The sequence below is a fragment of the Plecotus auritus genome (assembly GCF_963455305.1).
Source record: "Plecotus auritus genome assembly, chromosome: 4".
NCBI classification, from domain to species: Eukaryota; Metazoa; Chordata; class Mammalia; order Chiroptera; family Vespertilionidae; genus Plecotus; species Plecotus auritus.
In genome coordinates, this window is record NC_137775.1 from 68,253,754 (window position 1) to 68,267,394 (window position 13,641).

Genomic DNA, 13,641 nt, shown 5'->3' on the forward strand with positions numbered 1-13,641 from the left:
AGAGAAGGTGGCCATCTATAAGCCAAGGTGATTTCAGACTTCTAGCCTACAGAAGGGGAAAAAATAAATTTCTTTTGTTTAAGCCATCCAGTCTGTGGTACTTTGTTATGGCTGCCACAAAGCCTAATAGGGCAGCCCTATTTGTTGTAGGAACTGTTAAACCTCATTAGACAATCGTGTCTACATTCAAGAATGCTGATCTTCCATTATTAGACCTGGTGTTCCTTCCACTTGGGGGGAAATCAATGTAAGGAGAGGGGTTTGGTGGAAATACAGATTAACAAAATGAAGAAATAAAATATAACTATGACTGCACCACTTGGAGGTAACTTCATACATGGCCAATCTTTCCAGACTTTACTGTAAATACTTAAATTTACACACACACACAGCAAAATGGAATCATTTAGTTTTTGTGATAATCTTTCCATGTCAAGAACTTTGAATTTATAGCATCTCTTCTAATATCTGATATCATTTCATTGCATCAACTATATCCTAGAAGTGGAATTGGTGGGTGGGGTGTGTCTAAGCTTAGGCATATGTACAGGCTCTTGATATATGTTGCCAAATTGCCTTCCAGAAATGAGACATTCATTTATATTCAGAAAGCCTATTTTGAGAGCAACATAAAGCCCTGTAACTAGTAACTCTTGACTCAGCTGTTCATGGGCTTTCAGCCAAATTCCTAGGGCGCTGAATGTGGAAACCAGGGGACCCTGAAAATCTGTGTTGCCAGGGACTCAGCACACTCCCTGATGGAGGAGTGTCCAGGGCTGGTGGAGGGACATTTCCTACCTTAGCAAAGTGACAGGTGGTGGGAAGCCTGGTGGGATCAGCACCCTGCAGCTGGGATGGGAGCTGCAAGCCCCACCAGGAGGGCGGGGCATCCATGGGATTGTGGAGAATGAAGTGGGAAGAGGGGACTCACGTTGCTCTCTTGAGAGTGGGGACGTCCCCGAGGATCTCTGGATGGGCTGGGAGGGACCCATGGGCTGAGGTTTGAGGGATTTCACTGCAGGGAGCCTGAGATCACTGAGATGATGACCCCCGGTTGTTAATTTTATCCCTCGGGCTTTCGGGGCCTGGGAAAATACAGGTTATGCTAGGGAATGAGACCAGAAGGACTGATAGCCTTCGCAGTGTTCATGCATTAATGGAAGATGCCATTTGATTTTGGTCCCTTGCCCAGTATAAGAGATCCCAGGGGGCACACTTCAAAGGAAGCCAAGCTAATCTTAAACAAAAAAGAAAATGTTTTATTTCATAAATATGAAAATTATGTGGCACTGGATAAAATGTGTTGGCAAGTAAATGTCTGACATGTAGTATGATAAATAAAATAGGTTAATGCCTCTTGGGAGAAGGACTTGAATTCCACTTATCATCAGATAGGAACTTTCAACAGGATCTTTCTAAGGAAGATAAGCGGTGGCCTCTGATTTAGTGGCGAACGGAGCATAGAAAACGGGAGAACAGCACTTTCACTGTTGTCCCAAAAGGGGCTGTTACCCTTCTCAGTGGGTTTCAAGACCGTCACAGAGTCTGCTTTGGAGGCTGGGCCTCTGCTCGTCAGACATAACATACACATCAAAAGGACAGTCACGTTGATCTTGATACAGACCTCGTCTAATAAATGATAATGTGTTGTAGGTATGAGTGCAGGATTAACAACATTTTGTTGGATTTCTCTGAAACTGAGATTTAGCTGCCAAAATTGCTTCCCAAAGTAAACGTAGGTTTCGTACATTTGCCCGAGGCAAGGAATAAATTTCCAATAAAACAAACGAGCGATTCTTTCCCGGAGGTTGTTTCCTTCTATCTCCAAGTGGTACGGAGGAGAATGAATTACTTCATAATCTCACTCACGGTAGCCTATCAGATTAAAAATGGTTATGGAAAAGCAGCGCTTACCGTCTACCATGGGTTTGGGCTGAGAACTTTTGAGGCGCAGCGAGGGCCGGAAGCGGGTTCGGTCGTTGAAGCTCCAGCTCTTCTGCACTTTGGTGGGGCTGCCCTCGGCTGTGATGTCGGTGCTCGGGGACCTCCTGTCACCTATCGAGGCTTGTCTGCTCTTAATACTCTGGCCTCTTGGGCTAGCCATGCGCACCCGCTCCTTAAAACTTAGCTTCTGACTGTGGACAACAGAGGCACGATTATTCCATTTCAAGCAGTTTCTTCCATGCCACTTGGGTAAATAATTTGATGAAATGGTATATGGTCATATACTTCAGTAAATAAAATGTTTTCAGCAAGTAGGAGCATAGAAATATATTTTCCTCCTATTGAAAATTTGAGCTTTGTTTAATCTGTTTGCATTCATTTGACGTTAATCTCATACTACAGGTATACACACCCTTTCTGGATTCATCATAGAAAGAGCTGAGATCAAGTGCAGTAGTTTGTATACAGTTACACTGGGAATAACCAAGAACTGGTTTGGTCATCGCTTTTAAAACAGATTTTAGTTTTAACCTCAACTTTTGAGATTAATAAAAAAGTTACTTTTTTATTTGGGAGCATCTCTTTTTATAATTTCTAAACATTTCTACAGGAAAACAGGGAGATAGTTACATATACATATATAGCTACACTCTGCATGCATTTTATATTCCAGGCAAGATTACGATATTCATAAATTCATGCAATCTCATAGCTGTTGGTAGCACTGCATACGTAATATTAAACATACCGACACAACACCACACTTCTTTTATGCTGACACTCATTCTTGTGAGATGAAACCACACAAGGTACAACAGCCCCAACATATAATGAATGTGATGACTGGTGAACGGAATGAGACGTCATGTTCACTAACACAATTGCCTGCTCTTAAACAGGTTTATTGATTTGCTGTGGCAGCTACTGGTAAATTATATTTGTTCAGGTATTCAGTTCTAAGATGCCAGCTAGGATTGAACTGTTGTAGGTTGATAAAGGAAACATTAACAACAACGATAAAATCCAAAGTACTGCCCGACCGGCATGGCTCAGTGGTTGAGTGTTGACCTATGAACCATGAGGTGATGGTTCCATTCCTGGTCAGGGCATATATCCAGGGTTGCCAGTGGAGGGTGTGCAGAAGGCAGCCAATCAATGATTCTCTCTCATCATTGATGTTTCTCTCTCTCTCTCCCTCTCCCTTCCTCTCTGAAATCAATAAAATTATTAAAAAAAATCCAAGTGCATCTCCATGTTTTCCTGATCAACAGATGTGGGGTGATGTGGTGGGAAGGGCAGATTGGAATCCAAGAGGCTTGGGTTCTGGAGTCCTCATCTGTCACATGGAGACAACAGTAACAACCCGGCTAAGGGATTCTTGTGGGAGTCAAATGAACTGCAAGAAGCTTTGTGTACCTATTTTGTTTGTGTTCTTGTTTCATTTATAAACTGCTGTTATTTATTATAAAGTGACCGTTATCAGGGAAGAGGTCCAGGATTTTCCAGGGCCTGCAGACATGAAGGGCGTTGGTTAAGGGTACTCATTGGAGCAGCTACGTGGAGCTGCCGAGACCTGCAGCGTTTGTGGGGCGTGAAGCAGTGTTCTCATGGAAAGGGTTTATCTGAGACGAAGTGGAGGCCTGGTCTTTTCCACTTACCGCAATGTCCACTGTCCCCAACTGCAGCATGCCAACAGCAAATGTGTTTAGTGGATATGTGTTTTGCAGCTAACAAGAAACAGTAACATTTATTTTTCCATGCCTAGTTGCTTAACAAATGATATTCTAAAAAGACACCACGTTTTATGTGTGTTTACATGAAAACAAATCAAATAATGAACTATGGTGATCAGAAAGTCCTGGGAACAATAACAATTGACCATGCAACTGACAGCTCCTCTCGGAAACGCAGACGTAGCTAAATCCAGCACGACTAGCTGACGGCACATGCAAAGAACAGGCTGGGCAGTTCTGTGATGGGGTCAGGTGGGTTCAAGAGTTCTTTAAAACAATCCCATCAGTCATTGGCTTTTTCTGGACTTGAGAAGTGTGTGATTAAATGGTAGATTACATTAAATAACAGCAACCATAACATCATAAAACTGCATCTTTTTATTCTCAGGCTAGGTTCTACATGTCCTCTACAGCCTTCAAATTATTTCAACAAATCTTTCAAGGGATAGTGCCCAAAATGTCTACTCTTCTCAAGCTTTTTTTTTTTTTTTTTTCTTTTGTAAAAATTTCAAATCTCTTTTCAGTGTTAGCACATCTGTTCCATCATTGAAATTTATGATGATCTGGTTCAGGATCATATGCTTACCTCTGCACCTTGATTTAGATTAATGAGTGGCTTAAGTGGACATGGCTATCATTACAAGTGTTCTCACTATACTTGATCTAATTGATTACTTTTTCTGGAACAAACTGATCCTAATTACTACAGAAGGTTGCATTTTAGTTAATATAAAATTATTTTTTCAAACTTTCAAGATATATCTCTTTCTTAGGTCAGTTAAATGAACAGGAAACTGATACATATATATCACAAAAACATTTGATATAGAATCTAATTTTTCCTTAAAAAATATCTCAATTACTAAAAAAAGTAAAAGATACCCCAAATAAGTATCAAATCCACGGTGGCTCATTTACAATAGCAAAATATTTAAAAACAATTGTTTCCATAAAAATATTTTTAAAAATTGCTCCTTTGAAATATTTTGATATTATCTCTAAGAATAAATGGAAAGTGAAAATAATATTATTCTCTGAATCTTAATAGCATTTAAAGCACTTAAAGTTGATATAAGTTGAGTTCTAGGTACCATTTCTCCTTCTGTCCTTCTAAATTACATGAATATTTGCCAATGTCTACTATTTAAAAAATTCTCAAGAACTCTTTTAAAGTGAACTCAACATATTAGAAACATATTAAGCATACTAAATTAGAAAAGAATGCAATATTTTCACTCTCTCTTTTGACATAATTGTATGAAAGTTACGAATAAGATCCTAATCCAGAACTTTTAAACCAGGCACATATGTTTTATTAGTTTTCCTACTTCATTTCCTCTTTGGAAATCAATAGAGCATCTTGATTAGATGGCTATTAAACTGATTAGGTAGCTATTATTGAAAACACACATTGATTAAAAAATATAGGTTCTTCACTGGCCCATTGAAGTTTTCATTATTTCCCTGTTTTGTGTGTGTGTGTGTGTGTTGATCAATAAACATATAAAGGAAGATTTATGTAACCTTGTTTTTTGGAAGAATGCCAAGGATTATCCCCAGGACAACAAAGAGGTCTCTCTTTGGAGAAAGTAACCAAAGGGTCGCTGTGGCCATTGGCTGCAGGATCTGAGTATGCAGTCTCTCATTCCCAGCTGAGGACTATACCCAGGGGAGCATGGACAACTGCTCTGCAAGGGAATTCTTCCCTCTCTAGGAACCAGATGTACAAGTTACTCAAATGGCCTAGCCTGCAGTCTACTAGTGGATATTTCCTGCCAGAGAATGGTGTGGCATCACTGTAAACCCACAGTAATCCTCTTGGACTTAGAATGCTGTAGTTATTGTTATATTTAATTAGGGTTTTAGCCCTTCATAAGATAAGCATTCTACAAATTTTCGCCTCAGGCACAATATGGCAAGTGAGCCATAACAATCCAGTGCGTGCAGCAGCTCAGCAGTTGTTCCACCACAAGGAGGCGCCAAGGGGATGACTGCCAGCACTGCGCGGGACCCTGCCAATAGGACAAATGTGTCCCAAGGGTAGAGAGTATCAAAGCAGGCAACAGGCAAAAAGGAAAATTACAAGCGGGTTGAAAACCCCATTCGAGAAGTCCTTAGAAAGAGGGGGTCTCAGAACAGGGCTCAAGTAGGGTGACGCTGTAACCTGGTCATGCACCTGAGGTTAGCTGGCATTCTCAAGTCTCATGTCAATAGCTGGGATGCTGGGTACCTCTGCTTCCGTGTGGTGTGCATTCTGAAGAGCTTCTGCTTATTACTACAGAACTCACTAGGAGTGAGGGAAATAGAGTAGCACATTATTAAGCATTTTACCACCAGGAAAGTGCTGAGGGATGTTATTTTCCATTTTGAAAAACAAAGTCATGTGTTCATATTGCTTTTTCAGATATAAGAATACAGCGTATTTAAGCAGAAAGTACTATGCAGTTTAATTGTGCTGCTCAAAATATATCTAGTGCTCTTAATGGTTAGGATGAAATAATTAGATTTGATATAGGCATTAGAAAGGATGATCATCTATGTGTTAGCACTGATACATATGAAAATAAGAATATAAATATTTTAGAATACAGCAACTCTTGTAATTAATAGCAGTGCAACATAGTATAAATAATTGAGGAACAAAATATTTCAGAACTATAAAAAATAAATATTTACAGGAAGTTGGTAGCATTAATTGCTTTGAAATAAAAAAATAAGTTCTGGATTTGTATGAAACACCTGCAGTTATGGTTAATACAGGTAACCAATTGTCAGGTAGAATACATGTTCAAAATGACAGAAGAAAGGATTCTAGGTTGCTAGTTTGTTAGAAAAAAGTTTCTTATTTTAAGTCTTATGATGTGTTTTCTTTCCCTCTCTATATAAATGTGAACAGAAGAAGAGATCATTTTGAAAAAAAAAAAAAAAAAAAAAAAAAAAAAGAAACAATCTAACATTTTGCCAATAAGGGCACAAGTTGACTATCCTGGGAAAAAAGCCTAGTCTTACTGCATTTAACAACACATGCAGATCATCCATTGCAGACAGAAGAAAGGAGGTGTAAATAATGGAAAATAAATGCAGAAGAAATATAACATAGTCTTTGCATCAGTGTTCTAGAGTTCTCTCCTAGAGCCACACATCTCAAACCCTAATAAAGCCAGCCATGGAGGAGCCATTTGGACAAGGCACTCAGCGGATTGCAGCACAGTATTGTAATGTAATAAAACAATATCATTTATGCTTTAACTTTTAAGACGATGCATCTCTATAACAGTCTCACAACTACCTGTTAAAGCAACTTTAGGTAGTCTACTAAGAAGTCTGTCAGAGTTCTGTTAATTCCTTAGAAACTGTGAGCAAGGCAGCTGAACTCCGAAGCACATATTCAACAATGGCTGAGAAGGAGACAGGGTAAACAGAGGCAGATAGCTTTATAGATGATCCCTGAACCTCCAGTGGTATGATTTATTCTTGTAGCAATAAAAACTTAACAGGTAGGAAGAAGTAAAAGCCTGCTTGTACCAGCGTGATGGCTAATTCAACAACTACTTGATGGCTAACTGACCTCCTTGTCAAGGAGGAGGGGATGAGGACATAAAACTTCAAGGTGAGAATAATGCCTTAATCTGGCTCGATGGGTTTACAGGCCAATTCTATTCTCTGAAAGTGATAATTTATACCCAAACAAAGAAAAACTGCCCAGTTTAAAAAGTGAGTTGGAAAAATTACTTAATGGAATGATTAATCAGAATAAAATTAATAAGCACATTCACTACCACATATGAGATTAGAACTCTTTCAGTGGGAAGACAGAGGAAAACAAATAAATAATTAACTAACATTAAGGAAGTTGTATTTATGGTCTCATTAGAGGAAGAACAGAGCAGGCTCAGGTGAGACTAACAGTAATTTGTACTTGACCCTCTACCAAAGAGAGTCAAAGAAATATTATTTTCACTGTTGTTCAGTTGAGCTCTTCTTGAGAATGATTGTATTTTTAAAGAAAATTTTGGATCTGTCACAAACAATGCTAAGCCATGTCAGAACTGGATGTCTTTCTTAGTGGCTAAGACATTGTAGATGAATTTTTTTGAACACACCCTGACCTCAGTGTGGAAAGACAAAATATCTTTAACAAGAATAGTCCAGAGCAGGGAACCTAGTTCACTGAGTATGGTCCTTAATCCATTCTGCAGAGAGGAAAACCTCTCTGTGTATAGGACAGCCCTGTCTACAATGTGGCCTTCTCTTCCAGAGGGAGTGAGTGCCAGGCACCAGGAGAGGGCTACTGCCTGCTGCATTGAACTCATCTACACTTGGGTTACTCCCAGTTCTTAACACAATGGAACACCAGGAGGAAGGATTTAGGGGATCACAAGCTCTGAGATACCTGGCGAGTTGGCTAAAGGGTATCTATTTTGCTTATCTGAGTCACCATCAATAACCCAATAGCCCCAATCTGTCAAGTGCTCTGCATGTGGGTTGTATTTATCATTCCAATTAAAACTGGGCCAAGCATTAATCAACAATATTCTGGACCCAGACTGCTCTCTGCTAAGGGAGAATTCTCATTATAAATGCATTTTCCTTTGTGCATATTTTGGTTGAGTAAGGACCAATTTGTTATTTCCTAAGATGGTACTGTTGCCATTGTTATTACAATAGTCTTCCTACATTTATTATGCAATGTTATAAATTTCATTGCCAAGGTGAAAGCTAAGGTAATAGTAAAATGGGAGCTTCAGCTTATTCCCTTCAGATTATTTAAATGCTTTTCATTTTTTCTCTTTTTATGTTTCTCCTTTCCCCCCATTTTTGTTGCTGTTTACTCTTTTTGCATAAACTACTTGAGATCAGAGACATTTTATTACACTATCCAAGAATTATTGACTAAGCATATTCTCTGTCAGAGCTTTACACAGGGTGATGTGGTATATATTTGGCAGATAGAATACCAAGGTGTCTGAAGCAGTAAGTAAGGCATGCATGTTAAATAGTAACACGCGCACGGCGTGTTTCAAGGTGGTTTTGCCAAATGTCCAATGACCACAGAGAAGCAAGAACTCCCTGTGTGTGATTTTCTAAGTCAGTAAGTTAGCTCAGTTGTTCTGTATATATTCAAATCCTCAAGTGAGTTACCTTTGATAATCTCAGTCATAAGTATGCAGAAAAAATTTTAATGTTTCAGGTACCTATGAGCATCATGAAATTGAAAAAGCTGGGTTGGTAGATTTTTGACAGCTGACTACGAAGTTCATTTTTTGACTGAGGGGCTGAAGCTCAATAGTTACTTAAAAACACACACAATTCTGAGTAATTTAGTGGAATAAGTGTGCTGGAATTTTCATATAAACGTGTTTCTCCAGGCTAGTGTGCCATCACAATGAGGATGTTCCATAGTTACCTTTTAACCCTGTCTTTGCTTTCTGCCTTGCTAACATTTGGAACAAGAGCAATATTACCGTGTGAGCCCAAGGTGACCCCTCACTTAGGACTGCCACAGAGGTTGCAAACTCGCCCTTTAGGTGCCAACAGCTCTGTTTTAAAGGATGAAACCAAGACAGGTGACCTTACTCTCAGGTGGCTATCAGGTTTGTGCCAAAGATGGTATCTGACCTTAGCATTTGGAGACAAATCACTCTTTGAGATAATTTGTAAATGGCTAACTCATGAGACAAGGAAAGCTTTTAAAATACAACCAAAGACATTAAACAGCTTACAATGGTTAAGACTTATTTTGTGTAACTTTTTTCAAGTAAAGTTGTCACAACAGAAGGATGGCGGAGTCTGCTCTAACCCTATTCCTACCAAATAAGAGAAGGGTCTTTAGTGGCCTCCCCTGTGTAGGCGTACCTGCCCCATCTATTGCCATCATAAATGAACCCATTTGTGGTTTGGTTTGTGAATCTTGTTGATGTAATGCAGAAATGGGTGACCCAGAGCCTCATCATCCCAAGTGAACTTTCAACACTAGTTTCAGTGCTGTTTAAATATATTATGATTAATGTCGTTCAAATAACGAAGCTAAAGGAACAATTCCTGGACCCACACTGACCCCCACCTGGGCGCTAACCCTGGGCAGGGGATGCCTTTGTGGCCTCATTACTGAAGAAAGTGGCAATAATGGAAAAAAGATTTGTGTCTCTTCTTCCCTCCCAGGCACCTGGGATTCTTCTGCTGGTCCTGCCTCTGCTACTTCTCACGCCATCACCTGGCTCTGTCCTCCAGGGCTTTGCTCCCAGACCCAGATCCTCGGGGTACTTACTGGTACTCACTAATACCGATTAAAATGATGTACTTCATGTTCTATTCCCTCTAGGTCTAAATCTCTGCTGTTTGCTCTGATAAAGCATTTCTTTCTAAGGCATAAAAGAATGATCCTAAATTATTTGGTTAAGTTTCTTTTTAAAGGATGGGGGTGGGATGGCTCTTCTTTTGAATCAGGTCACCTAAGTAAACCTCAGCACTCAGTGCGCTGGAGATGCCACACAGAGACTGTTCTCACCTCCTGCACACAGTGTTCCTTTGCCAAAAACAAAACAAAACAAAACAAAACCCCCACAAAACAATCAACCAAGCCCAACGTCTCACTCTAAAAGAAGGACCCTGATGAAGGATTATATCTTATACTGCTTCTTGGGATTTAAATACTTGGGTGAGACTTCTGTCTGGGAAAATGGTAGCAAGGAATAACCAAAGACTATAATGATCATTTCCCCCAGAATGTTGCACGCTCTGCAGATTTACACGCTCTGCTTTTTACAGCAGTGAGTGGGTTAGGGAAAGGCACTCACGCTCCCAAGGGGAGGGGGAAATCAATAACACAGCAACCTCTGCAGGCAATCCTGGGAAAGGCCACTTTTAATCACTTTGTATTTGTGGATTGATTTTACTCACATGAGACACATTTTAAACATCTGTTAGGCACAGATTTATAAACAAACATGTAGCAGAGAAGATCACAAACCTGCTTGATGTTTCCCCTTGTTCTTTCCTTCAGGTGCATGCAGACAGAAGAGAAATGATGATAAACTGGTGAATACATTTACAGCACTTGATAATGGCCCAATTGGGGGTTGGGGACATAAGTACCTTAAGTAATTCTATTCAAGTGAGATCCATGGAAGCCATTTTTAAAATAATAAATGTGCCTAGCTTTTTTTTTTTAAAAAAACATATATTCTTTGTGGCACAAACCAGAGATAGCATAGCATCTACTTAGCAAAAACAATACTGCCTACATGTAATGAACAACAGCCAGAGTTATCCATGGCTAAGGAAAAGTGGTTCTGATCTGGTTAGCTTTAGGAGAGACTCTTAGAACACTGCTGGTCACACTGTAGCTGTAGTCCCTGAGCTTTAGGGTTCTTAATCTGGACTCATGAATGTGTGACTTGTATCTCAGTCACTTGTTGAGGCAGATGCTGTTTTAAAGTATGAATTCCCTTGGAGCCGAGTAGCACATAGGAAGTCTGTTAGAACTCTTCCAGCCTCGTGCTGGGTGGTGTTCTTCATTACCGATTTTAGCAAACCCAGGTCAGTACGACATGGTGCAAATGACCCGCTGTCCTTGGGTGGACACCTCACTTTCCTGTGGGTCTTGATTTTCTTATGAATAAATTGAAGGCATCAGATTAGATAATATCTAAATTCTGACTTCTTAAGATACCACTGAGAATCCATGGCACTTGATAATTCCCTATAGCTTCATAAAATATGCGACTCATTCCTTAAAATAACATGTTTACCTATTTTTCACCCTTTGTATAGCCTTCATTTCCTTTGAGAACAAAATCAAGAAAAATATGTTCCTTCTATGAATCCTTTTGTTATTAAAACAAAATTTTAAAGTAGCAATTGTGGAGCTCTTAAAGGCAATGTAAGGGACAAGCCAGACCAGAGAGGAGAGTAAGAAATTGCTGGTGTATCCTCAGCAGGTTTGAGTGGGCGTGGCATGCCCCTCACCCCGCCCCTCTCTTTCCGACACAGTTCTCACTCCTCTCTCCTATATTACTCCTTAGAAGAGGTGGTGGAGTCAAAGTATCCATTGTATCTCTAAACTGTGGGGAACAAGAGCACCGTTGGTGTTTTTAAATGATGATGAAGATGATGATGATGATGATAATGCTATTGGTAATATGATCACTTTGCTGACCACCTATTTAAAACTGCAGCCCCTAATGCTTCTTAAATTCCTTCCCTATTCTACTTTTCTCTTTAGCACTCACCACCCTCTGATCTATTAAATATTTTACTTATTTATTTTTATTGTCTCTTCCCAGCAACCCTTGAATATATACTCCCCAAGGTCCGAGATTCTATCTTGTTTGTTTTTCTCTTTCACTGCTGCATTCCTAGTGCCTGGAACATAATAGGTACTCAATGAATCCTTGTTGAATGAATGCATGCATGAATGAATGATCTCTTCCTTGGGAAGTTTCTAAGTCCTAAATGTTATGGGGAAATACACTCTGTAAATAGAAAGAAGTTTCGGTCTGTTTCTTACTACATATCAGTTTGTGCTCATAAGACACTTGGTTTTATAAATATAAAAATACCCCTTGAAGTCACTGTAAATTATTTACCTCACAAACCCACACACTTGATTAAAGCAGGTTTGCTTTCTAAAACAGAGGTTCTGAACTTGGCTTCAGGGAGTTTATGACTACATTAAAATTGTAGGCAAAGTCTTAATTTTTTTATGCAGTAAACATGTTTCTTGGGAAAGAGTCCATAATTACCATCCCATTCTCAGCAGCTTAACAAAGAAAAACAACAACAAAGATTAAGAACCACTACAGTTTAGAACAATGAAGCATGGCTGGTGGGAGAGATGTTAGGACACCCGGGATCGCATGAACTTTGCCAGTGACTGCGGTGGCATTCTGGACAAATCTGTTATTAAGTAAATGGGGCTGAGTCTCCGGGGTGAGTGAGGGAGTGCAGGGAAGGGGAGTGAGAGATGGTTGATAGTCACAGTGGAACAGGATAAATGCAGGTGTTTGCATAAATTCTCCTCTACCCTGTCCCCACTTAAAACAGGAAAAATATCAAAGGAGAAGAGAGAAATTATGTAAAGTAAGTTTATGCATTGGAAGAGTCTGACTCATTATTAAAGTTTTTCCAGGCTTCAGAATGAGTTTTCTTCTAAAAACTGTGGACGGGGAAAGCCAATCTATCACATGTGGGGACAGACCACTCTCTTGGGTCACCTGAGAACCGTCTTTTGGTTTCTCTGCTAGCCTTCCTCTTATACATGTATGAAGAAAAGAAATACAGTTTTTATGTAATTCCCATATTTGATGCCTATCCCCAAGGAATAGACAGCACAAGAGTTATATTCCTTTTTTCTTCCCTACTACAACTTTGAAAGAGTCCAGTACTCAATAAAGGGCATTTAACTACATTTTAAGATCTAAATGAAGAGGATTCTTATCCACACATTCACTCAACAGCATCCATGCTTCTGTCCTTGCTAAGGTCCCATCCCCTTTAAAATCCTGGCATTCTATGACTATCTCTGTCACAGGTGCTGACAGAGTTTTGATACCAACTTTTAGGAGACATGCCCCATGAGAGCTTAGAAGTTACCTCGCCCAGCTCTTGCTCTTCACTTTGTGGATGGGAATACTGAATGAAGCCCAGGGCAGGATAGGGAAGCCATATAGCAGATCCTGTCAGTTACTGATAGATCTGCTGCCCTCTACAGGGTGTAGTCTGCTGCATCACAAATGTCCTTTTGAGACTTCAATTCCAGGGAACACCTCATGAAGGCTTCCCCAGCCATTTCTCTCTCACATCAGTAAGAAAGAAGTTTCTGAGTCATAGTGGTTAGATGCTTTGAATCCTATGAAGCCCCTAGGATGAAGGTTTTGTTGGATTATGAAGGGAAATGGCTGATGCTCTAAAATACTAGCTCAGATAAGCAATTTGATAATGTTTGAACAATCTGAGGAACTGA

At 39.7% G+C, this 13,641-nt stretch overlaps 1 protein-coding gene across 1 annotated transcript in view; it reads right to left on the bottom strand.

Moving 5' to 3' along the window:
• The window catches only part of KCNQ5 (potassium voltage-gated channel subfamily Q member 5), a 553,624-nt gene that overhangs the window by 72,563 nt on the left and 467,420 nt on the right, over nt 1-13,641 (bottom strand). Inside the window, exons 9-10 of the mRNA XM_080664487.1 lie at nt 10,648-10,674; nt 1,915-2,135 (exon numbers count right to left, since the gene is read on the bottom strand). Of these exons, the coding sequence (XP_080520613.1) occupies nt 1,915-2,135; nt 10,648-10,674 (248 nt within the window). The remainder of the gene's footprint in view (nt 1-1,914; nt 2,136-10,647; nt 10,675-13,641) is intronic.